The sequence below is a fragment of the Cervus elaphus genome, chromosome 11, assembly GCF_910594005.1.
Source record: "Cervus elaphus chromosome 11, mCerEla1.1, whole genome shotgun sequence".
Lineage (NCBI taxonomy): Eukaryota > Metazoa > Chordata > Mammalia > Artiodactyla > Cervidae > Cervus > Cervus elaphus.
Window position 1 is genome coordinate 91422321 of NC_057825.1, and position 26125 is coordinate 91448445.

At 51.3% G+C, this 26125-nt stretch overlaps 1 protein-coding gene and 1 long non-coding RNA gene across 4 annotated transcripts in view; one reads left to right on the forward strand and one right to left on the reverse strand.

Moving 5' to 3' along the window:
• Positions 1-24482, reverse strand: part of RAB11FIP5 (RAB11 family interacting protein 5) — a 40460-nt gene extending 15978 nt beyond the window's left edge. Inside the window, exon 1 of one of the 3 annotated variants that reach the window (XM_043918369.1) lies at positions 23880-24482. In XM_043918369.1, the coding sequence (XP_043774304.1) occupies positions 23880-24310 (431 nt within the window). In that variant the 5' untranslated portion in view covers positions 24311-24482. The remainder of the gene's footprint in view (positions 1-23879) is intronic. The other 2 variants (XM_043918370.1, XM_043918371.1) reach the window with 2 other exon arrangements.
• Positions 24483-24532: 50 nt separating this feature from the next.
• LOC122703846 lies at positions 24533-25337 on the forward strand. The gene is made up of 2 exons (XR_006343629.1): positions 24533-24664; positions 24990-25337. It is a non-coding gene; the product is annotated as an uncharacterized LOC122703846 (long non-coding RNA).
• The last annotated feature ends 788 nt before the right edge of the window (positions 25338-26125 follow it).

The window sequence follows — 26125 nt, forward strand, 5'->3', positions numbered from 1 at the left end:
ACACCCAGCTCCCAACAGGCCTGGGATTTTACAGATCAGGAGGTCAAAGCTCCGTGGTGAGGTAACTTAGCCAAGAACAAGCAGCCAGGAAGGAGACTGTAATTAATAATAATGTACTGCTACTGGCTCACCAATCATACATGTCCCACACTAATGTTAATACAGATGTAATAGAGACTACTACAGCAGGAGCGGGGGTGGGGGGTATGTACAGGAGCTCTGTGTACTTTCCTAAAACTACTCTAAAAATAAACTCCTTTAATTAAAAAAAGCAGACACAGTGAGCACAGCAAGAACGTGAGCAAGAAGCCATGAAAGAAAGAATACAAGGAAGTTCTCCCGAAGGCCAAGCGGGCCTGCACAGATGCGCCCACCAGCACTCAGCACAGTGAACAGAGAAAGACCTAGTGATGGGGAGCACTGAGGTTTCAGAGCCCCAGGTATAAAAAGGAGACCAGTGGCTTCCACAGAGGGGACACAGGTCCATATAACACATTCAGAAATTAGAGCGGCATCAGGTCCTCACTAGCAACACTGGACACCATACGGAGTCATGCCTTTGAAATTCTGAGGGAAAAACTCCCCAGAATTCTAGACCTAGCCAGTCAAGTTTTATTCCATAATGAAGTCCAGTGGAGGTGGTCACATTGGTTACTGAAGGGCTCAAAGACCCTCAGAGTATACACACACCACACATACACATACCCCCCCCACACACACACTACACATGTACCACACCACACACACACTACACATGCACCGTACCACACACACACTACACATGTACCGCACCACACACACACACACGTACCGCACCACACACACTACACATGTACCACATCCCCCACACACACACACGTACCGCACCACACACACACTACACACATACCACACTACACATGTACCACACCACACACACACATGTACCACACCACACACACACATGTACTGCACCACACACACACGTACCACACCACACACACACACTACACATGTACCACACTACACATGTACCACACCACACACACACTACACATGTACCACACCACACACACACATGTACCGCACCAAACACACACACACGTACCACACCACACACACACACATGTACCACACTACACACTACACATGTACCGCACCACACACACACTACACATGTACCGCACCACACACACTACACACGTACCACACCACACACACACTACACATGTACCGCACCACACACACACACACACACGTACCACACCACACACACTACACATGTACCACACTACACATGTACCACACCACACACACACTACACATGTACCACACCACACACACACATGTACCGCACCAAACACACACACACGTACCACACCACACACACACACTACACATGTACCACACTACACATGTACCACACCACACACACACTACACATGTACCACACCACACACACACATGTACCGCACCACACACACACACACGTACCACACCACACACACACACATGTACCACACTATACACTACACATGTACCGCACCACACACACTACACATGTACCACACCACACACACACTACACATGTACCGCACCACACACACACACATGTACCACACCACACACACTACACATGTACCACACCACACACTACACATGTACCATACCACATACACACTACACATGTACCACACCATACACACACTACACATGTACCACACTACACACTATACATGTACCACACTATACACACACACACACACACACATGTACTGCACCATACACGCCTCAGTCCCCACAGCACCAGCTCCCTGAGCTGCTCGTGGACACAAAGGGGTGGGAGATCTTTTGTATGAAAGTTCCTATATATTCAAATGTCCAGAGTTAAGTCACTGCAAGGAATTGAGGTTGGTGGGTTTAAACCTTGTAACTTAAAAAAAAAAGTCTTGCTGGGGCATTTCCAGTTGGCTCCCTTTGGAAGCATCCATCATGACTAACCTCTTGGTGCCCATCATGGGCTATGCAGCTGGCCTTTTCCTGGCGACCACTTGGGTAACCTACGTAAAGTGAGCCCTGGCTATTGGTTTCCCTCCCAAACCTGAGAGGCCTCCCCCTGGGAAGCTGGGTCAGGACATATGGTAGCACAAGCAAGGAGGGCGGAGGGCCAGGCCCAGAGGGTGTGTGTGTGTTTCTGTGCTCTCAAGATGATCAGGGGCAGGGAAGAAAGGTGGGGGAGGAAAGGCGAGGAGCAGAGAAGAGAGCTGAGAGACAGACTGATGGGGTGTGCGTGAGGAGGTGTCTGGGGGCACGAGGAGACCTTTACTAGAAAGACAAACCAGCAAGCATCAATATCCTCACTGCCCTGCCTTTTTTACCCAACATCCACCCTGGGCCTGACCCTTTAAGTCATCCAAGGGCAAGTCAACCTGCTGAAAGCTGGGCTAGGCCTCATTTAGTACAAAAGATCCTGGGAGGTGGGGCAATGAAAAGTATTAATACATGGACTCCAGCCACAAAGCCACCAAGCCCTGAGTGACGGGAATCAGCAAGCACAGACATCCGTCACTGGGGCTGAGGTCAGGGGCCCTGAGCCCAAGCCGGTCATGCTCCACATACCATGGCATTAACAGTGGCTATCTCTGGGGGTGAGGCTGCAGGGAACTATCACTTCCTACTGTCTATTTTTGTCCTGTGTGAATTTTTTATAAGGGCCATATATTACCATCGTAATAGGAAAGAGATGAAAGAAAATCCCCATTCCTTTCTTACCCCCTCAGTTGCCTGAGACAGAATGGGCTCCTCGCCTCTCCCTCCATCCCCTCGATGAAAGAGGATGCGTTACTAGCCCAGCCTGAGGCGCAAAAGATCCTTGTCCCCCGCCTTTCCCAACCTCCACCCCTATAAGGTCACTTTTGCTGCTCCAGATCTTCCCGAGGGACTCTGGGATTCTTCCTCTGTACCTGCTTTTCAGGGAGACAGCAGGGAAAAGAAGGCTTTCCTTGCCATTTGCCGGCTGTCACCCTCCCCATCGGGTGCAGAGTGAGAACGGCTGGGACCTGCCTCTGGAAGCTCAGTCACTGTCGCCACCTGTCTCCCTACAGGTCCCGGGCAGGACTGGTCGGACCCTGGCAGGTACTTGGAGCAGGTCTTCTCCTGGGAGTGTGACCCACACAGGCTAAGCACAACGGCAAGGCCACAGAGCCAACCGCTCTTGGACGAAGCCCTGTCACTCTCCACGGCTGAGACCTGGCCAAAACCAATCAGGATTTGACCACGGCCCGAGCACGTATCCAGATGTTGGCTCACAAGACAGATTTTATCTTCAGAGCTCTGCTGCTGCTGTACCCTAACCTGCACATATCAGTGTGGGCTTTCTCTATACATACTCATACCAAGATACAACCTAAAACCTACTAAATTCATAGGACCAGGCCTAGAAAATATTCCCCATTGGCTCAGTGGGTAAAGAATCTGCCTGCAATGCAGGAGACGTGAGTTCAATCCCTGGGTCAGGAAGATAACCCTGGGAATGGCAGCCCACTTCAGTATTCTTGCCTGAAAAACCCAATGGACAGAGGAGCCTGGCAGGCTACAGTTCATGGGGTCACAAGGAGTCAGACACGACTGAGCGACTAAGGAGCAGCAGGCAGCGACAGGCCTAGAAAATCTATGATTTAAGGGGGAGGGGAGTCCGTCCTTGGGTGACTGAATTCACCAGACCCAGTGTGAGAACCGCAGCAGGCTGGTCCCCTGCCTACTCTACGTGTTTCACAGATCAGAGACCAACTCTCCCTCCACCTGGGTGCCTCATCAATGACACTCAACTGGGGGACTTCCCTGGTGGTCCACTGGCTAAGACTACTACTCCCAACACAGGCGGCCCAGGGTTGATCCCCCTAGTCAGGACACCAGATCCACATGCCACAACTAAAGACCCCAAGCACTGCAACTAAGACCCGGTGCAACCAAATAAATACATAAATAAATAATTTTTTAAAAAAGGAACACTCAACTGATACCCAGAAGAAACCCACGTCTCTCCCCTGCCCAGCCAAGGCTTCCCTTCCAAAGTCCGATGAACCTGCTTCTGCGAGAACTGACCCTAGACATGCTCATCCCTCCCCCACCTCCCCTCACTGGGACAAGTTACTGAAGGAATTCAGACATGGGGGAGGGGCAGGCATCATTAAGTGCTTTCTGTGAATAAAGAGTTCCAAAATGAACAAGGCCTCTGTTCCACAAAGCGACTTCTAAAATGGGATTCACTAGTTCAGGAGGAAGGACAGTGATTCTGACCCAGTACAATTTCCCTGACACCCGCTCAGCTCTCAAAGCCTGGATTCCTCAGCCCCTGCGGCACGTAAAACACTGGTCTGCACATCCTTCACTGCAGGAACCTAACTGTTCCACCTACGTGGCACCCACCTCAACTCCTGCACCATCCGAGCGCCTGAACTTTCCAAAGCCTGGACAGCAAGTGCTCAGGAAACAAGGGTTTTGACAGTGATCATTATCTGGGACTTCTGGGTATGATTGCAGCCAAGACATGCTCCATCAGAAAGAAGTAGGAAGAGAAAAGTCCCTGCATGTAAGAGGTATGGGACTTCCCTGGTGACTCAGACACTAAAGAATGCACCTGCAATGCAGGAGACCCAGGTTTGATCCCTGGAGCAGGAAGCCCCTGGAGAAGGAAATGACTACCTACCCCAGTATTCTTGCCTGGAGAATATCATGGACAGAGGAGCCTGGTGGGCTACAGACCATGGGGTTGCAAAGAGTCAGACGCGACTGAGCGACTGTCACTTTCACTTCACTTTCAAGAGGTGTGCACCACTACAGACGCTGCTCTTCAGGAGCGACATACAACAGAGCTTCTCAAGCATTAACACACAAGGATCACTGAGTCTAGTTAGAATGCAGCTTCTGATGCGATGCGTGCAAATGGACCTGAGAGGCTCCACCTCTTCCCAGCTGCCAGGGGATGCCAGTGCTGCTGGCCTGTGGACCACATCTGAGAGGCAGGACAAGTGACTGGTGCTAAGGACTCGGCAGAGCTAGACTCACTGTGTGCTCAGGTGTGCCGGACTCTGCATCTCCTTTATCACCCACACAGTCCAGGAGACGAGAGCCATCATCCCTATTCTGTGGATGAGGGAACCAAGTCCCAGGGAAGGTGTGTGACTTGTCCAAGATCAAACAGCTAGTAAGTGATACAGTCAGCCCTTGAACATGAAGCTGCCTAACTCCCAGTCCACATTCTTAACCTTCCAGGAGCAGCTTTTCTCATTAAGCTGGACATCCTGAGAGGACAGAAGTTGGAAAAGGCCTGGAGTCCACCACAGAGGCCCAAAGAGGCACGGAGGTGGGATATGGAGATCAGAACCCCCTTCAAAGGGTTGGCACAGTCCCAGGAGGATGAAGCCCTGAATGGTCACTAAGGGAACCACAGGGTTTTGTCCTGTCCCCAGACCATTCAAACCATGTCTGAGAGCAGCCCAGCCTCCTCTAGCAGCCATCAGCATTCAGACTTCGGGGATGAGGGGAGGGGATAGCAGGAGGAGACGCAGAACCACAGAAAACCTCTACAAGTGCCCTTGCTCAGTCACCATACCTCCCCCTCAGACTCCCTCTGCCTGACAAAACTCAGCAGGCTGAGCATGAACTTAGGACTCAGCCCTCAGCCTCCCACCCTGCTGGACCCCTCCCCACCCTCTGCAGGGGCAGAGGACAAAGGTGGGATGAAGGAGGGTGGCAGCTGCCTCACCTGTTACCCAGATTCTGGCCTAGCTGTTCCTATGAGCGGGGCTCCCAGGCCGACCGTACCCAGCTCTCCACTCATTTCTCAGTAAACAGAGCTGGGCCAACAGCTAGCAGACAGCAAAACTGGAAAAGCCGCCACTCCAGGAAAGCAGACCTGGGGCAGATGTCAAACACACAAGTGTAAATGCCTGGTTGGCTCCTTAGGATCCCCAAGGGCAGTAGGGTCCTTGACAGCCACAGGGCCAGGCACACCTGACTTGTCTCCAATTCTTACTGAAACCAAGTCCCCCCAAAACTGAGCTCCCCTGCCGACCTTTTCCGGCTCTGTCCTCTCAGGATGTCCAGAGGCCCAATGTTTGCATTCAGCTTGATGACCAACACTGCCCACTGAAGGTTAAGAATGTAGACTTGGAGTTAGGCGTCTTCATGTTCAAGTTCTCTTTTGTGATTTATCTCTTGATCCAAAACTTTATTCCTCTCCTTGTCCCACCCCTGTCCCCCCAGGATTGAGGAGGATCAAAGAAAAAGGGAAACCGAAACTAAGGAGGACTTTGTGGGGCCTTCCAGGACACGAAAGCCCCTCCGTGTCCTGTTTCTTGCTTACAGGGAAAAAACGGCCTCAGTATCCGAGACCTTCCCTGAGTTCCACAGAGCAGACTCAAGCAGTTAATGATTAGAAGGGAGCAGCCACAGGACTTCAGGGGTGCCTCCAGAAGGCTGGTGCCTATCTCTGAGGTGCTCTGCAGAAGTTAAGCGCCCCCCCCGACCTGATAGAGGGTGGTGACTACTTACTGACCACAACAAGCATGTAGACTAGACTGGTTGGAACCAGAAAGCTGACGACTGAGATTCCCCAAACAACATCCTGTGACCTCACCACCGACTAACCAGAAGAAGCTCCACGAGCTAACTCCTAACACGGTCTTTAAAAACCTTTGCCTGAAAGCCAACGGGGAGTTCAGGCCTTTTGAGCGTGAGCTGCCTGTTCTCCTTACTTGCCACCCTGCAGATAAACACTGTTCTTTACCTCACCACAACCCAGTGTCAGTAGATTGGCTCCGCTGCGTGTCAGGCAAGCAGACCTGAGTTCAGTTCAGTAACACCATCAGCCCAGAGTTCAGCTAATGACCCAAATGATGGTGCCCCTTCCTAAGCATCCACTCCTCATTTATTTCAAACCCCAAACCAGGAACCATCCTTGTCTCTTTTTCCCCTTCGCACCCCACATGTAAATTTTGAACTCTATCGACCAGCTACACCCAGATTTCAACCCCTCTCACCACCGGCAGCCTGCGGCACAGTCCACCACAACCCCCTGCTGAATATCACCGTTCCCTGCTCACCTGCCTCCATGCTTCCTGCAGCACACAGGCGAACCTGGAGTGCATCTCACACTGCTCCTCAGCATGGCAGAAAGGACTCATCTTTTGGGTCCCAGCTCCTTTGATCCTCTGCATGTCTCATCCCACACTGGCCTTCACTGTGTTTCCACCTCCAGGCCACTGCTCTGGCTTTTCCCTCTGCCTGAGACACAGGCCCAGATCTTCCCTTACTCACTCACAACAGGTCCCCGTTAGTCTGAACTTTCTCAGTCTTCCCTGAGTACCCCAGCTACAACTGCTCCTTAACTCTGTTCTGTTTCTTCAGCATACTAACCACCTGACATGGGTGTGTGTGTGTGTGTGTGTCCCACACAGGGGTGTGTGTGTGTGTGTGTGTGTGTCCTTAACTCTGTTCTGTTTCTTCAGCATACTAACCACCTGACATGGGTGTGTGTGTGTGTCCCACACAGGGGTGTGTGTGTGTGTGTGTGTCCCACACAGGGGTGTGTGTGTGTGTGTGTCCCACACAGCAAAACAACAGAATAGGAAAGACTAGAGATCTCATCAAGAAAATGAGAGCTACCAAGGGAACATTTCATGCAAAGATGGGCTCAATAAAGGACAGAAATGGTATGGACCTAACAGAAGCAGAAGATATTAAGAAGAGGTGGCAAGAACACACAGAAGAACTGTACAAAAAGGGCCTTAATGACCTGGATAACCACAATGGTGTGGTCACTCACTAGGAGCCAGACAGGGGAGTGTGAAGTCAAGTGGGCCTTAGGAAGCAATATTACAAACAAAGCTACTGGAGGTGATGGAATTCCAGCTGAGCTACTTCAAATCCTAAAAGATGATGCTGTTAAAGTGCTCCACTCAATATGTCAGCAAATATGGAAAACTCAGCAATGGTCACAGGACTGGAAAAGGTCAGTTTTCATTCCAATCTCAAAGAAGGGCAATGTCAAAGAATGCTCAAACTACCACACAATTGAGCTCATTTCACATGCTAGCAAGGTAATGCTCAAAATCCTTCAAGCTAGGCTTCAACAGTATGTAAACTAAGAACTTCCAAATGTACAAGCTGGATTTAGAAAAGACACAGAAACCAAAGATCAAGCTGTTAATATCTGTTAGATCATAGAAAAAGCAAGAGAATTCCAGAAAAACACCTACTTCTGCTTCACTGACTATCCTAAAGTCTTTGACTGTGTGGATCACAACAAACTGGAAAATTTAAGAGATGGGAACACGAGACCACCTTCCCTGCCTCCTGAAAAATCTGTTTTGCAGGTCAAGAAGCAACAATTAGAACCGGACATGGAACAACAGACTGGTTCAAAATTGGGAAAGGAATACGTCAAGGCTGTATATTGTCACCCTGCTTATTTAACTTAAGTGCAGAGTACATTGTGTGAAAAGCCGGGCTGGATGAAGTGCAAGCTGGAATCAAGAGTGGCAGGAGAAATATCAGTAACCTCAGATATGCAGATGATACCATTCTAATAGCAGAAAGTGAAGAAGAACTAAAGAGCCTCTTGATGAAGGTGAAAGAGGAGAGTGAAAAAGCTGGCTTAAGACTCAACATTCAAAAAACTAAGATCATGGCATCCAGTCCCATCACTTCATGGTAAATTGATGAGGAAAAAATGTAAACAATAACAGCTTTTCTTTTCTTGGACTCCAAAATCACTGCAGATGGTGACTGCAGCCATGAAATTAAAAGATCTTTGCATCACGGAAGAAAAGCTATGAAAAACCTAGACAACATATTAAAAGGCAGAGATACCACTTTGCTGACAAAGGTCCATATAGTCAAAGCTATGGTTTTTCCAGTAGTCATGTATGGATGTGAGAGCTGGACCATAAAGAAGGCTGAGCGCCAAGAACTGATGCTTTTGAATTGTGGTGCTGGAGAAGATTCTTGAGAGTCCCTTGAACTGCAAGATCAAACCAGTCAACCTTAAAGGAAATCAACCCTGGATATTCATTGCAAGGACTGATGCTGAAGCTGAAGCTCCAATACTTTGGCCATCAGATGTGAAGAGCCAACTCATTAGAAAAGACCCTGATGTCGAGAAAGATTGAGGACAAGAGGAGAAGGGGGCGACAGAGCTTGAGATGGATGGTTGGATGACACCACGGATTCAGTGGATATGAGTTCGAGCAAACTCCAGGAGATACTGAAGGACAGGGAAGCCTGGCATGCTCCAATTCATGGGGTCGCAAAGAGTCGGACATGATTTAGCGACTGAACAATACACTGCTGTTTAATGTCTGTCTTCCCCTGCTCTACAGGCAGGAACTTTATTCTGCTCATCTCTGTGTCACCAGGTTTGAAATAGTGGGTATTCAAGTCTCTTTTCAATTAACTAACAATTAATCTATGAAATAACTTAGGAACTTGTTTGTCCCTATTCACAACTGAACAGTTACGTAATGTTTCTATCACCACAAACCCACAAGTCTTAATCACGAGACCAGAAGCTCCCAGAGCAAAGAGGGTACCCCCTGTCCCCAGAAAGAGCCTCCTGAGGAGGGAGGCACATGCCAGGCTTCAGAGGGATGGACAGTTCCAAAAGGATGCCTTCTTTAACCCTGAAGCCCTCATCCCCAATCCCTGAGCTAAGAATTCCATTAACTTCCCTGAGAGAATACACCCATCAGCTCTGGTAAGCGCCCATGTCCTGAATGGAGGTCAGGTGTTGACCCCACACTAGCCCATTGCTGGGCAATAATCTTAGCATCAACAACTACACCTCTCATTTAGCATCTACTGTGGGCAGGCACTGTGCTAAGCACTCAACACACCAATTAGACCCAAATACTACCCTTAACAGACCTGTGACGCAGGTGTGGGAGGCAGACCTTGAAAGCGGCTACCAGCCTGCACTCTGGAGCCTGGCTGCCTGGTCTAAGCCCCAGTTCACCACATAACCAGCTGCGTGACCGAGAGTGGGTTCCCCTATCTCTCTATGCATTTTCGGACTTATCTATAAAATGGGGGTAATGCAGGTTGGCTCCCTTCACAAGACCACGCTGACAATTAAACAGATTACACGTGAAGCACTCAGAACAAGGTCTGGCACACAGGAAGTGCCACACAAGTGGTACCTTACATATTCTGCAGATGCAAGCACTAGGACAGAGAGAAGTCCACAGGGTTAAGGCAAATGCTTCTTTTTAGTAAACAGAGGAACCAGGATTTGAACTCAGGCTCTTGGTGTCCAGAGCCGCTGACCTTGATCACTGCACTAGACTGCCTCCCTCCACAAGTACAACACACACACAACACCCGGACCCAGAAACCCCCGTGTTCCTTCCCAACCAAGGAATGTCTCTAAAGCAGGGGTATGTGTTAGATAGAAGAATTACATCTCTATTTCCCCTAATCTCTAACTGGAATTTAGCACTTTTTTCAATTAAGAGTTTTTGCAAATTTTTATACAGCAGCAGTACCTATGAATGTGCCACCCAGAGAAACCAGGTATTTTCATACCACATGACAGTTGCTACAGGTGTTGCCAAATCTTGTCTACACTCATCACTACTATCGCTACTTTGAACTTTAAAGTTACAGGTTTCTGCTGCTATCCGAAAGTAGAGTATTCCTACTTTTTATGCTGAAATGGCATACAGTGAAAAAGCAATTACCTTAGAACACATCTTGCTAACAGAGGCACAAAATAAATAAAACACACTTACAGATACAGCTCAAAGCTAAAGGATGGACTCTGTGGGAGGTGCTGAGCGTAGTTCCCAGAGAAGGAGCTGGACGATGCTACTCTCGCTGCTCGGGACGCGCTGCCTCTGTAAGGCTTGCTGCAAAATACATGCTGAGCATGTCTTCCCCTTCCTGTCCCAATGCATGGCTCCCAGGCTGAGATCTCAAATGAGAGGACAGGCACCTCATGTCCCACTGGGTACAAGACAGCCTTGCTGGTAAGAGGCGAGGAACCGGCCAAAGGCTCTGCAGCTCCTGAGTGTCTCGCCACAGTGCTCAGGCTGACCCTCAAACACCCAGCAAGGCAGTGAAGGTGACTCCAAACAGAAGCAGCCAGGTGCACCTGCTTCCTTGGGAGCAGGTTGCTCCCAGAGCTTGTTCTCTTCATGTCCCCAGCACCACAATTTCCAGCTTTCCCAGGCTGGTCCTCGCCTGAGCCTTACCTGCCTACTTATCTGCAGCTTCTCTCTTCTGGCCGTAGCCACCATCTTCAGAGACAGGCCTACCTCAGGCTAGGGAACAGCTACCCCCATGCTGGGGGTGAGGGGCCTGCAAAGCTGACGGCCGTAGGAGTGAACTGCACCCCAAGACAAATGAAGCTGAGAGGCCCTGAGAAGACAGCTGTGCTGCCCGGTGTCCTGGCTGAAGAATCTTCTAAAAGAACCACCAATGTGAAGGAAAGATATACTGATCCAGCTGTCCTTTCCAGGGCTTACTCTCCCATCGAGCTTCCCCAGAGAGCCAGTACAAGTGGGGGCTACAGAGCTCCAGAGAGGAGAAGACTGCAACTCAAAAAGTAGATGTTGGGGGAAACTCTAGGAGACGCCAAGATACCTGGCCATAACATTCTGATGGGCCTAACAATCTGCCCCAAACTCCTATAGCCAGCAGCCGTCAGCCACTTCAAGCAACGCTGTATTGATTAAATCGCTTGCTTTGAAAAGGCCTGAGGGCTTCCCTGTGGCTCAAACAGTGAAGAATCTGCCTGCAATGCAGGAAAACCGGGTGTGATCCCTGAGTCAGGAAGATGCCCTGGAGAAGGAAATGGCTACCCACTCCAGTGTTCTTGCCTGGAGAATTCCATGGACAGAGGAGGCTGGATGTCTACAGTCCATGGGGTCGTGAAGAATCGGACCAACTGAGTGACTCAATAATAACAACAGCTGCAAAGGCCTGAAGCCTTCAGAGACCATTCACCCTGTCTCCCTTTCTCCAGGCTCACAAAAGTCCTACAATTTCTCTTTGGCAGGAAACCCCCATCATGTAAGTGACTGCTGTCATCACACTATTATGGATTTTTAATTTGGAAGTCAACCACAAACTGAAAAACAATGGCAAAGAATTGCCATTCCGGATGTTCCTATGTAGAATGACCAAATAATCACAGGGAAAACTAAAACTCTTCCTTATGCCAGATTTCTGCTAATAAAGGAAAAAAAAAAAAGAACTAGAGTCCTGGGCAGCAATCATTAATGGATACTAAAATCCATTGGGAGAAAGACTGAATGGAGAACGTCATGGTAGCTGGGTCGGCTAACAGCCCAGAACCCACTGCTTAACCTCAGCCCCGCTGAAGTGGAGATGGAGCCGGTGTGTCTGCTGAGGCCATGCAGCAGAGTCAGCCTCCTCGGGCAGAGGCACTCCTGCAGGAGGCAGGGTCTAGGAAGCAGGCCTCCCAGACCCAGCAACTAGCCCTCAGGGGCTGCAAAATTAGGGTGAAGGACATCAAAGGGGAAGCCATCAGCCACAATGTGGACGTTCTCAAGGACAAGTGACTCAGCTCCTCCCTCAGGTAAGGGAGGAGGGAACTGTCACCCTGGGAGACCTAACAACCAGGCCCCATCTGGGAGGGAGCCCTGTTTGGATCCTGATTCAACAAACCACTCATAAACAGGGAGTCCTGACATCAGGGCAATTTGAATATGGACGGGATACTGATTGGATGATTAAGGAACTGTTGATTTTGTGTATCTGTGAACAAGCATCATGGTTATGTTTTTTGAAAAGCACCAGCATCTGTTGGAGATGGTTGGAAACACGAACTGACTCAGCTATATTCTCCTTCGGTCCCACTTGAGACTAACAGGGCCTTTCTATTAGGTCCCTGTGGAGGTCAGGGTAGCCTTGGGCCAGGACACAGGTTCTCTTCTCCCTGTCCTGTGACTGAGCCCTGCTCCTGGTCACGTACCTGAGCCTTGTGCTACCTACACATCTCCATAGCCTCAGCACAGGGCATGGCACATGAGATCCTGACAGCCCAACCTGACACCCACAAAGTCAGAGGCATAGGGAACTTGCCCATGAAATCCCGTCTAACCAGAGGAGCCCTCAGCCAGGCTCAGAATATTTCCTAAGTATTTGCCAAAATTAAAAAAAAAAAAGGGGGAGTATCCTTGAGAAGCTTACATCATAGTGGGGAAATAGGACAGCCACATAAATAAAGAAGGTGATTAACACCACAAAAATGTACAAATAAAATGCACAGATAGGCTAAATGGAAGAATATTTCAGGAGAAGTGGTAAAGGACATGATAAAAGAATTTTCACTTATTGACATACAGGAAGTCATTCTGGCTTATACCTGGCAAAACTTGAATATTATGCTAACTATAATAGCCTGTTTGTGGCCTATCAAACATATACTGTTGTTGCTGTTCAGCTGCTAAGTCGTGTCTGACTCTGTGACCCCATGAGCTGCAGCATGCCAGGCTTCCCTGTCCTTCACTATCTCCTGGAGTTTGCTCAAACTCATGTCCATTGAGTCCATGATGCCATCCAACCATCTCAGCCTCTGATGCCCACTTCTCCTCTTGCCCTCAATCTTTCCCAGTATCAGGGTCTTTTCTAGTGGGTGTCTTTACATCAAGTGGCAAAAGTATGAGAGCTTCAGCTCCAGCATCAGTCGTTCCAATGAATATTTAGGGTTGATTTCCTTTAGGATTGACTGGTTTGATCTCCTTGCAATCCAAGGGATTCTCAAGAGTCTTCTCCAACACCACAGTTCGAAAGTATCAGGTCTTCGACACTCAGCCTTCTCTATGGTCCAACTCCCTCCCATCTGTACACGACTAGTAGAAAAACCATAGCTTTGACTACATGGACCTTTGTCAGCAAAGTGATTGTCTCTGCTTTTTAATATGCTGGTCTAGGTTTGTCATAGCTTTTCTTCCAAGGAGCAAGCATCTGTTAATTGTGTTGCTGCAATCACCACTTGCAGTGATTTCGGAGCCCAAAAAAATAAAATCTGTCACTGTTTCCACTTTTTTCTCATCTATTTGCCATGAGGTTACAAACACACATTGGACATCTGCTTTAAATATTAGACACTAACAAAAAGTAAAGCATGTCCATGTTAAAAATAAAGATTAAATACTTCTCTTCTTGGGACACCAATGCTCCTAAGTTCTCATAAGTGAAAGTTGCTCAGCCCTGTCCAACTCTTTGTGACCCCACGGACTATCCAGTCCATGGAATTCTCCAGGCCAGAATACTGGCGAGGGTAGCCGCTCCCTTCTCCAGATGACCCAATGCTGGTCCTCCTTTAACGATAAGATTCCCTTCCCAGGTGCAAGGCCATGCTGACTTGCTGTGTGCATGCTTGTGGGTGGGGGTCTTCTTGACATGTATCCCTGACTTGTTTCATGTTCTTTGTTCTGACAAGATATACAAACCTGTGCTGGAAACCATACTTCTCCAGAGTAGTTTCTCAAGAGTAATCTGGGAAGTGGGTGTCCAGGTCAATCCTCAGTTTGGCTCAAACGAAATTCTTTCCTATCTTTATAATAGGCTGTTGATTGATTATCTTCACTGACAGATGCTAACACTCACACTGGGCCTTGAATGATGGGTCAGGAGGCAAGGTGGCAGGTGCAGAGACACTCCAGGTGGCAGGACGGAATATACAGATGCTCAGGGCTGGAGAAGTGAAGACGGACAGAAAGGTGCTTTGGAGCAGATAGAGGAGACTGCCCCAAACATCATGCTAAAGAGCTGTAGCTTTCCTCTGGGCCTGGAGAGCACTACAGGGTAGGAAACAAGGATAAGACCTATGGCCGCTATGCTCTAGGAAGAGCCCGGGGCAGGAGAGAGGTGAGGCCGCAGAGCCAGCCACAGAGCCGGCCAAGCCAGGCCAGGGCCCACAGCCAGCTGAGCCAGGCAGCTCCCTGTGGCTAGGCAGTTATTTCCCATCATAAATTAATACACTGGCATTCTGGCTTAGAAAAAAGCTGTAGCAGCTATGCTAAGTCTGCAGGAGACGTTAAAAAAAAAAACTGCTTAAACTAGGACAGGAGCAACGGGGAAGGTAAGGAGGGGCCCAGAGTGCCTTCCCAGGTCCTCGTCTTCGTGCCCCGCAGCAGAGCCACTCCACCTGTGCTGACATTGCTTACGGACAGCACGGAACGGGACTCACCTTTTACCCCACAACCCAGGGGCTGGGCCGGCTCTAACACATGCTGGATAGATGAGACGGCATTGGCAGGGCTTGGCTTCAGTCCCAGAAACAGGCTGGGAAAAATAATTATTTTAGGAACTTCCCTGGTGGTCCAGGGATGAAGAATCTGCCTTCCAATGCCTGCCTTCCAATGCCTGCCAACCCAAGGGGATGCAGCTTTGATCCCTGGTCAGGGAACTAAGATCCCACAGGCCACGGGGCAACTAAGCCGATGCACCGTAACCCAGAGCCCACCTGCCCTGGAACCTGCGTGCCACGACCAGCGAGAAAAGCCAGTGCAGCCAATAAATAAATAATTTTCTAAAAAATAAAATATTTTTTTTTTTAAAAAGTTAAAAAAAATTATTTTAAAGGAACAGTGGAAAAACCTCAGTGAGCTGTAAGACAGGAGACCCAGGTTCTAGTCCTGGATCTGACTTACAAAGTGGCTTTCAACCACTCACTTCACCTCTGTAAAAAAGGGATGATAAAATAAGCCAGTGAAGACAGGGAGAAACACCAACTAAAACTGTATTACTCCGAGTTTGAAGAGTTAGCTGGAAAAGTTTTCCCCAGAGGCTCCTCCATCTAGATGCCTTCCCTCCTCCCCAGATCTCCCTCCAGCCGACCTCCTCACACACCAGCAGACAGCATGCAGGGAGGAGGCCAATCCATTATTGGCTCTCAATGCTCACAACCTAACCCTGCCTTTGATTTGGTATCAAAGGTAAAAACTGCAAGCCAGACTCAACTGCAGGAGAGGACAGTGCCATCAGATGATTCTTACCGCCTACTCGGGCTGTGGGCAACAGTCCTCCGAGCCCAGAGCCATCATTTCATTAGTTACCCCTGCCTCTTGTGGGCATGGGCTGCTTGGGCTCACCTCAGCCCAGCCAGGCTCAGCCTCCCTCCCACCTGGGCACAAACTTCTCGACCAGTCCTCACCCCTCCAGTTGCTGTAGGCTCCAAAGGTCTGCCTCTGTCAGCTTGCCTCGGGCAGAGGCCAGGGACCCATGCCTACCTGGAGACAAGTCTAACCACACAGCAACAGGAAGTACGGACAGCTGAAAGCATGGTGTAAAAAGCACCAGGCTTGGGGGTCAGAAATCTGGCTGCCACTAATGAGTTGTGTTACCTTGAATAGGTCATCCCACTCCTCAGACCCCAGTCTCAACATCAGTAAAAATGGGGGTCAGCCTGCCTGCCCTCAGGGAAGAAGGAAATGAGGTGATGCTGGGAAAGCACTCTGAGAAGGAGGCCAACCCACACATAAAGATTTGGATTTACTGTCTGTCGGGACCTTTTATGGGCTGTCGTCAGCCCTATGGAACAAGGTGGCCCGGGACCAAAGAGCGATGACCCTGCCCATCAAAAGGAGAACCAGTGGGATGACCCTCCCAGGGGACTCTCTGGGAGACAGGGTAAGGAAGAAATTCTACTTAACCACACTCCCCTCCCCGGTGCTCCTAACCCAATATTCACCCTGAACCGGAGTCCCGAGTCCCAGAGGATAAAATTGAGTATGGCCATCCTCCTGCTAGGATCTCGGTTCAGACACAACAGGTGGTGTGTACTCAGTCCTTCAATCATGTCCGACTCCTTGCGACTCCATGGACTGTAGCTCATCAGGCTCCTCTGTCCATGGGATTTTTCAGGCAAGAATACTGGAGTTGGGTTTCCGTTTCCTCCTCCAGGGGATCTTCCAGACCCAGGTCTCCTGTGTCTCCTGCATTGCAGGCAGATTCTTTACCTGCTGAGCCACTGGGAAAGTGCCACAACAGGTGGACACAAGCAATAACATCCCTCTGTGGGGAAGCCAGGCTGATAGTAGGTATAGAAGTGTGTGCATGAAGAAAGCTGCGTTTGTGCAAACACAACAGGAGGGGGAGAAGAAATCTATAACGCATTGGCTTTTAAAAGTATATGAGAACTGGTAATGCTGGTTGCCTCCGAAGAGAGGAGCTAGATGACTCAAGGTCAGGGCAAGGAAGATTTTTCACTGTGTAACCTCTGTATCTTTAGAATTTTTAAACCAGTAAACTACTCAAAAATAAATGTGGAAGAAAGTCAGGCTGTTTTGCTGACAGAAGCACATAGCTAAATTAACTCAGCTCCCCTCCACTCCCTTTCCTGGCCCAGCCCATCACACTTCCCTTCCCTTCCAGAGGGGCAGTCTTCCTCCCAACTCGCCCAGCCCCTACCACACCTCATCTGTCATTTAAGGCTCTGCCTCCTACAGGCAGTCCACCCTGATCACACCAACCCTGGTGAGTTGGTCCCTCCTTTGATCCTTTCTCTCATACTTTTCATATACTGCTTTTTTTCCTTCCTGTATTAAGTCTTGCCTCAAACATATTTTTGCCTTCCTAGGGAAAGGGCTATAAATTTTCTTTCTCATGTTTCCTCCGAAGCCCTAACCTTGGCACAGTGGTTGCCCAGTAACTACTTACTAGATGTTGTACAAAAGAAAGAAAGAAAAAAGCACACCACTGTATGACTATAGGAGGAGGAACTAGATGGCTTGGAGTGTTCCATCACAGTAAAACAAGCATGTGATTTTTTGGGAAAGGTCAGGAAGTCTCGTATCTGGTGATAATATCCCAAGTCCAGCTATACTGCGCAAGCCAAAGGGAGCAAATCTCCCTGGGGTGGGGGTTGGGGGTGTCCGAGGCCAAGGCAGAGCTTTCCAGCCCCTCCCTGTGAATTAGTCTAGCGGCAGTGATACCCTCTTCCCCAAACGACCAGGAAACACCCCCATCTCCTGAGAAAGATATGACCAGACACGAAGCTGAGATTAAATGCACTTATCCCAGCCAGTCAAGGCCTCACACAGGAGAAGCAGGTATGCTTACAGAGCCTCCAAGCCTGACCACAGAGATGGGCTTTGGGGAGGAGAGGTGAACCCTAAGGAGGGCAGCTGCTGAACACCAGGTCCCGTGCAAAGCTGAATGCTGGGAGACACGGGGGAAGACTCAGACGGATGGTGCGGCATGGTGCTGAAGAGCACAGAATCTGGAGCCAGACTGGGCGCAAGCCTGACGGCCGGGTATTATGTACCTTTAGAAAAGTCACTTCACCCCCTGTGTCTCAGTTTCCTCACTTGTTAAACACAGTAACAGTACCTACACCTCAAGAGGTTGTTATAAGCTGATGGAAGACAAATCCTCAGGACAGCATCAGTACCTAAAAAGGACATAATCAATGATATACTAGACTAATGAGGCAATGACAATTCTCCAAAAACGAGTGCTACATGTGGTCTGTATGGGAACTCAGAGCAAGTTGGGTGGCAAAGGGGATCCCTGATGGCCAGCCTGACAGGTCTGGGGGTACCTCCTCCTCCAGGAGGCCGTCTCTGACCATAGCTGAGCCCAGGGCTTCTGTCTGCTCTGAAATCTCCAGTGTTTCCTGGCTAGGCCCCAAAATATAGCACACAGCTATGGCCCTTCCTTTAAATGTGGGGGTCTGTCCTCCTAATAAGACTGCACCCTCTGAACATGCAGGCTGGGGTGTCCATGTCCTCCCCTCCTTTCAACTCCCCGCCCAACCTGTGGCCTCCCCCGGCCTCTGCCCAGGCAGAAAGGCCTGTGGATTACAGACTGCTCCTCAGCGTCTCAGAGAAGTCCCAAGGCCCCCTTCCCTATCCCAGTGGACACGTCCCCATCTCCCTAAAGCCCCTCTGGCACTTCCACAGAAACCTTGGGATGCACTCAGGGCCCCAAGGGCCATCTCTTCTTTACCCCAATCCTTCAGCCCTCAGGATGCCAGGGCCTAAGAGAAACCACACAGAGCCCCACCCTTCCTAATTGCTACATAGCTGAGAGCCTGCCACTCGCCCTCCCAGCCTCCATTTCCACACATCTAAGCACTCAGACAGCTCTGACATTAGAATTCCACGATCAAGGTCAGTGCTTCCGTTTCCCACCCCCGGGGTCAACTGAAGGTCAAGGTGGCCCCTGACAACACTCCCACCCCGCCCTCCACCACCAGCACCATCTCCTGGGAGCTAAACTAGCTTATTATGCTCACTGCGGAGACCTGGGCCCAGCCCCACAGGCCAGCTCAGTCAGAACAAAGCCATCAGACTCCTCCTTGAACTGCCAGGTGCAGAAAGGACCCACTCCATGGACTTATCCCTGTTACTTGGCCATGAGGAAGGGCAAGGCTTCTTCACGACCACACTAGTTTGCAGAGGACGGCCCTGAGCAGGAAAAAACATAAGGTACAGAGCCCAGAGAACACGCAGAGCTCCTGTCACTGTGTCAATCTTCTGTCCCCACGCAGGGTGGGAATGGCAGGGGAAACACCTGGGCGAGGCCAGACGAGCCTTTTAGCGTCGCTGTTGCTGGCGAGCGTGTCACAGCCCCGGGGTGGCAGCAATAAAAAGAACAGGCAGCCCCATCAGAAGAAAGGGACAGCCCTCAAGGTCACCCACAAGGAGCTCTGCTGAGCTTCATCTGTCCCCGGCTGCCAGCAGGGAGGGGAGAACAGGGCCAGCTGCAGAGGGAAGGGGAAGCTGCTGCGCTTGCCAGTCTGCCGGGGGAGTCATTTCCTACCCCTCCCCACACCCCCAGATGCTGCTGCTCCAGCAACCCCAAATAAAAACTGCCCCATAACTCAGGGAATGCAGCCTCCCCGCGTCCTAACTACTGCTTTTAAGAACAGCCACACCCTTCCCAGCAGCCAAGCAGACTTCCCCAGCGGCCAGGTCTGAGGCTGGAGCAGGAGCCAGAGCCAAGGACCCGTGTGGCCTCAGCTGCTTCCTGAGGAGCAGTCACAGCTGGAAACCAGCGGGGATGAGGCTGTGGGTCACGCGTCATCTGTCTACAAGAGGAACACGCAGTCCATCTGGAGGCTAAGGGACAAATGGCAGCCCTCAGAGACCATGCCATCTTAGACCGGCAGGCTACACTGGCTTCAGGTGCCTCTCCCAGTGCCTAAAAACCCACCCTCCTCGAGGAGGTCTCAGGCCACCACCGCCAGCCAGGCAGAAGGCTCAGGTCTCCAACCTAAGTCCTCCGCAGCCACAGGCCCCCCTGAGGCCCTCATAAAATCAATGACACAGGTCTGACCAGGGCTGATCAAGCCACTTAAGAGGGCCACAGCTGCAGCCTGTCCATGGTCACATTTTAACCCAAATCGAGGCCACAAACGTGGCCTTTCTAAGGAGCCAGACTATAACCCCCTACCAACAGGCCCAGGAAGGGGGTTCTTTTAAGGAAGGGACCATTTTTCTCCACACAAGTACCCACTGGGGAGTACTATGGATGGTATGGAGGTAAAAACCACAAAGGACACATCTAAAGAAGCTAAAGAGGGAATTTCCTGGAAGTCCAGTGGTTAGGACTTGGTGCTTTTCACTGCAGGGGCCTGGGTTCGATCCCTCGTTGGAGAACTAAGATCCTGCAAGCAGCTCGGAGTGGCCAAAGAAAGATGCATCTCTTGGGATTTTCAGACCCACGGTGATCCATGAATGGTTTTACTGAAGGGAAAGGGTTATAGTTAGTTTCCTTGTGTATTACAACAAATGTTGTTTCAACAATTTTCTTTTCAATCGATTGAAGCCTCCAGTGAAATCCCTCACCTCAAATAGCATCCCACTGACAAAGCAGCTTCAGGGACTGTTGAGGTATCTAGCATCCTTGCCCTCATCATCATTACCATCACATAAGGAGGGCCCTAGGAGTAACCCAACAAGAATATCTTGAAAGCTTGCTATGTCTCTAGGACAATAATAAGACTTTTAGAGACACCACTGTATTTAACTTGTACAGTTTTATGACTGTTATCTCATATGACCTTTTCAGAATTGAAGAAACAGGTTAAGTAACTTGCCTGCTAATAAGTGATAGAACTGGGAAATCCCAGTTTTCACGTTCTTAACAGTATGCTGCTGCCCTGCCAGGAAAGACGGCTGCAGAGATCTAAAGTTGATCTGAGCATGGCTCGAGAACTGCAAAGGGCTCCCAAGACTAGCCCAATTCTCAAAACTCCAGCAGCAAAGAGAATAGTGGAGGGCTGTGAAGGGCCAGGTCATTTCATCAGTAGCTCTCATACTTCTGTGAGTACCCTGCCACCACAGTCCTGGGGCTTTCCCAGGTGCTAAGTTCTGTATTATTTCCTCCTGTCACATGAGAGGCTCCTCTAAGACAGGGGACATCTCCCAGATCATAGCTACCAGGCTACCAAAACCTCCCTCCACCATCACTGCCATTCACTGACCACCAAACATGTCCAGGAACTAGGTGCTCATTTCACCTCTTACATCAACCCTGTCAAGGTATGAATTAGCCCATTTTACAGATGAAAATACTGAGGCACCAAGAGTTTACTTGACTGGCCACAAGGTGGCAGGTTTGGGAAGGGAATCTGCAACTCCACAGGCCCCTCCTCTTAAGCTTGAGACTGCTTTTCCCCAGTCAAGTGCTGTCTGGGCAACACAGGGCCATCTGCTCTCCTTAAGAGCACCACAGCTGGTTCCTGGAGTTCTTTGCCACCATTATCCAGAGCTGAGGAGGGCACACCCCAGTCTTCTCCCCACTGGAAAATGTGCAGACTCACTGTCTTAGCAGTTCATGCCAAGGTGCTCCAGGAAAGGCCATGAAGAGTGGCCATCAGAGCCAGAGGTGGAAGGTGCAAACTAGCGTGGGGGCAGCAGCCCTCAAACGAAAAGACTGGGCTGATTTCACAGGCATTTCTGCTGCCCATAAGTCCCCCTCCTCCTGCCCCCTCCAAGTTCTATAAATAACTCAGGTCAATGCATCACAGGAAAGGCAGCCAGGTGGGTGTGGAAAGATCCTGTGGAAAAGATGACTTCTCTAAAGTAAATTAAAGCTCCCACTGAGATCAAGGGGGGGGTGCGGCCAGTTCTCCAAGAGGGACTGTCCTTGGCTGCAAACAGGTGCACGTGGGCCGAAAGACACGGATGCTCAGTTAAGGAAGACCCAGAGGCCAAGAAGAGAGCAAGAGCAGGAACTGAAAAAAATCAAAGCCCCTCCCCAACCCCCTCCCCCCCAAGTCACTGACCTCACAGAAGCCCCTCCCCACAAGCCTGGAGACTTTGTGTCTGTGCTCAGCCTCCCCTTTAGTACTCACCCCCCCCCAAACCCCCACCAGCCCGGGATGTGTTATCTACCAGTCTGGTCAGATTAGCTGAGAGGTGGAGATGGAAGGACCAGGAAAGAAAGGAGTGGAATGAATTTGGGGGCAGGAGCCTCTCCAGGAAAAGAAAGGGCTAAGAGGGCCAGAGAAGAGCTTTCTGCCCCACCCCACCCCCTTGGGCTCCCCGAGCCAGGCAGGGGGGAGAGGACAGAAAAGGGGAGGAAAAAACAAAACCAGGGCCAAACTATACCACATGATCCCACAGCCAGCAACCAAACAGCAAGTCAGGAGGAAAGGCGAGGAGGCCAGGGGAGGGAGAGATGGAGCTAGGTCACAGCCCTCCCCAAACCTGCCCTGTGCTAACTGGTTTCCCACCAAAGCCACAACAAGCCGTGAAGGCCTTCTGTACCCACGTTTTTAAAGCGTTCAAGGTCAGATCTTTTCTATCCAAATCCTGCTTTCATCTGGGTCTGTACCCGGCTCGTCCTTCTCCAGCAAGCCTTCCTAGATTGCCTCAGTTGGATGCCATTTCACTTGGGCAAACCTTTCCAGCACCTGTCCCAACCCCTTACCCTCCTCATCCAGGAGCCATGGGACCCCTGACCCCCAACCCCTGACCCTCCCCATCCAGAGGCCATGGGACCTCAGGGTGGCCGTCACCCCAGTTAACCATCTGAGAGACCCACGGCTGGTTGTCAGCCCTGGAGACAGGCCTCCAGATCCTGCCCGAGCCCAAAACAGGAAATGAGGCTCCAAGTCAGAAGCCTTGATCTTAACACAGGGAAAGTTAAACGCTGCCAAAATAAATGATTAAAGAAAAAATAATAACTCATTGGCCTTTCTAGGTATAAGTGACTGGGAGACCATCTCCTGCTGTGCCTTAAGCACATGCTGCCTCCACTTCAGGCAGGACACCTGAAACCTAACTAACGCCTTTCCTTAGAGGTCCTCCTGTTCTCCGATCAGGGACAGTGAAGAGTACACTTGGGGGCGTCTCTAAGCAGCAGAGGGCATCCGAGTGCCAGGAAGCAGCAGATGCCCTCTGCAGTCTCTAGATCTGGTGTGGTGCCTCCGTTCAACCGCTGCCCTCCTCGAGGCCAACCCTGAACCTTCCTCCTCTCACAGGGCGAGGCAGTGCCTCTCCAGTTCCCTGCGGGCCTGGAACAGGCGTCCGCACGCAGTTACCCTCCCCTTCGAAGAAAGTGGGACAGGCCCAGAGGCCCTAGGAATGGCCCCCAGATTTTCCTTCTTGCGGTTCCCACAGCCCAAGAGTCTCTGGATCCCACTCCTAACTTTACTTGACAATCTACTCTTAACAGTAGACCACCATTCTCAACCCCCCAGGCCTCCCAAGGATCTGCCAGCAGCCAAACACAGCCCAGAGCACACTTGGGGGCCGAAAGGAGACCCTATATGTGAAGAACCAACTTGTCGGTTTACGCCCTTGAGCGCCAGGCAAAAGGGCGCACCGCCCGGGCCAAGGTGTGGGGTCCTGCGTCCCCCAGCCCCGCCCCGCGAGGCCTTTAACCGTTTCCGCTCCCCCGCGCCCCGCACTCACTGAGTGTGCTGGGCGCGGCCTGCGCCGAAGACCTCATCCAGCGCCACCGTGGCCTGGCCCAGGAATTTGTCGACGCCGATGAGCGAACGGTGCATGGTGGTGAGCACCAGCTGGCAGGCGGCGGCTGAGCCCGCGGCCCAGGGCGCCGGGCCCGCATCGGCCTCCTGCGCCCGTAGCAGGCCATCCAGGGCGCCGGGCGGCAGCTCGAAGGAGCACTCCTCGCGCCACTCGGGACATCCCGGCGTCTTCTCCACCACCGACGTGCTGTACTTCTCGCGGCCCACCTGGATCACCGTGTACGCGTCGCTGGTGCTGCCCGCGCCCGAGCTCTTGCCCCGCAGCCCGCGGGCCCGCAGCACCGTCACCTGGACGTGCGTGGGTAGCCAGCGGGAGGGCCCCGCCGCCGGCTCGGCACCCCGCACCAGGGCCATGGCGGGGGAAGCGGCGGCGGGCGAGGGAGGCCTGGCCGAACCAGGACCGCAGACACTTGGACCAAGTAAGAAACTGGACAGCGGCGGAGGGTGGCCAGGAGCCGGCTCGGAGCGCCGCCGCAGCTGCGGGTTGGGCCGGGCCGGGCCGGGCTGTGCCGAGCCGGCCGCCGCCTCCCCGCCTCCCCGGCCGCCGGCCGCGCCGCGACGTCAGCGCCCCGCCTCCCGCCCCGCCCCGCGGCCGGCGACCCGCGACTAGCGACCGGGACCCGGACCCGCGCGACGGTGCGGCAGAGCCGGGGGACGGTGACCGCCACGCCCTCGCTCCGGCCGCCGCAGACCAACCGGGAGCTAGAGGTCAGCCGGGTGCCGCGCGGGCCGTGGGCGGGGCGCGCGGCCTCCGCAGAGGAGGGGGCGGGGCTCCCGCGTCGGTACCGCCCCCAACTGGGGGCGCCCGGGAAACACTGCCTCGGCTGGGTGCTGCGCCGCACTCGCGGCCGGGTCTGAAATGCCCGCTCCTCGCCTCCCGGCCAATCCCAAGTCTTCCTTCAAGACGTCCTTGCTCCAGAAAGCCCTCGCCCTAAAACTGCCCCGCCCCGCCCCTCCCCTGGATGGCCATCCCCTTGGCGCAGGCAAGTGGGAGCGATGCGGACCCCGGCTGCCCCCTTGGTCTCTCCTCCAGCCTGCCCCTGCCGGGGAAGTTCCCCGCGTGAAACCAGAGGCGATTCACGCTGCGCCGCGTGATGGTCCCGGATCAGCGACCCGAAAGCGGGTGAGCTGCCGCTGTCTCCCACTTCTACGAGCCGGAGGGACCACGTATGCAGCCAGAACCCGGCTAGGGAGTCCAAGGAGCTCGCCCTCAGCGACCACTGCGGCGGAGAGCAGAGATGAATCAGAGATGAATAAATGAGTAACCACATCAATATTTAAGTGTTCACTCGGACCGCTGGGGCTCATGCGTCCCGAGTTGGGGAAAATTATAGGCTCTGGTGGAGGTTTTAAACAATTACTTATGTCCATTAAGTGCCTACTCTGTGCAAAGCCCTTGGTATTACTTGCATGCTTGGTTTATTATTGATAATGACAACAGTGGTTAATAATTGCAGATGCTGAATTTCGGCCAATGCTCGCCCATATGTTTTACATGCGTTACCTCATTTTGTCCCCAAAGCAGTCCTGTGGGGTGAGTTTGGGTTTTATCCTTATCTTCGGGAAGATAGAATTGCAGCTTAGAGAGGTTAACCTGCCATGATTCGTAACTGGAAGAAGTGGGATGGTAATCCACACAGATGACCCCAAAGTCGTTTTTGTTGTTTTAGTTTCAGAGCCTATATTAAAAATCGTATTTTTAAAAATATATATGAAACACAGAGCTTAAAAAAAAATCAAATAGGACAAAAATGCTTATGATGAAAAGCAAAAATTTCCTTCCCACCCCTCATTCCAGGGTTAATTTTGGGCCTGGTGGTTACCTCCCCATCTCTACATGCTTACATGGTTATATCTAGATTTATCCGGACGGTCACTATCTATTGTCTTCCTGCTATGATAGATAATGATTTAGCTCCTGCCGACTTTTCTCTCTCAATCTTATGTGCTGTAGTTATGCTTTTGCTGTTGTTGATGTTCCTCTATTGGATACTTTGATGGTGAAGTGAAGTGAAAGTCACTCAGTTGTGTCTGACTCTTTTCGAGCTCATGGACTGTAGCCCACCAGGCTCCTCTGTCCATGGGATTTTCCAAGCAAGAATACTGGAGTGGGTTGTCATTTCCTTCTCCAAGGGATCTTCCCAAGCAATCAGCGACTGAACCCAGGTC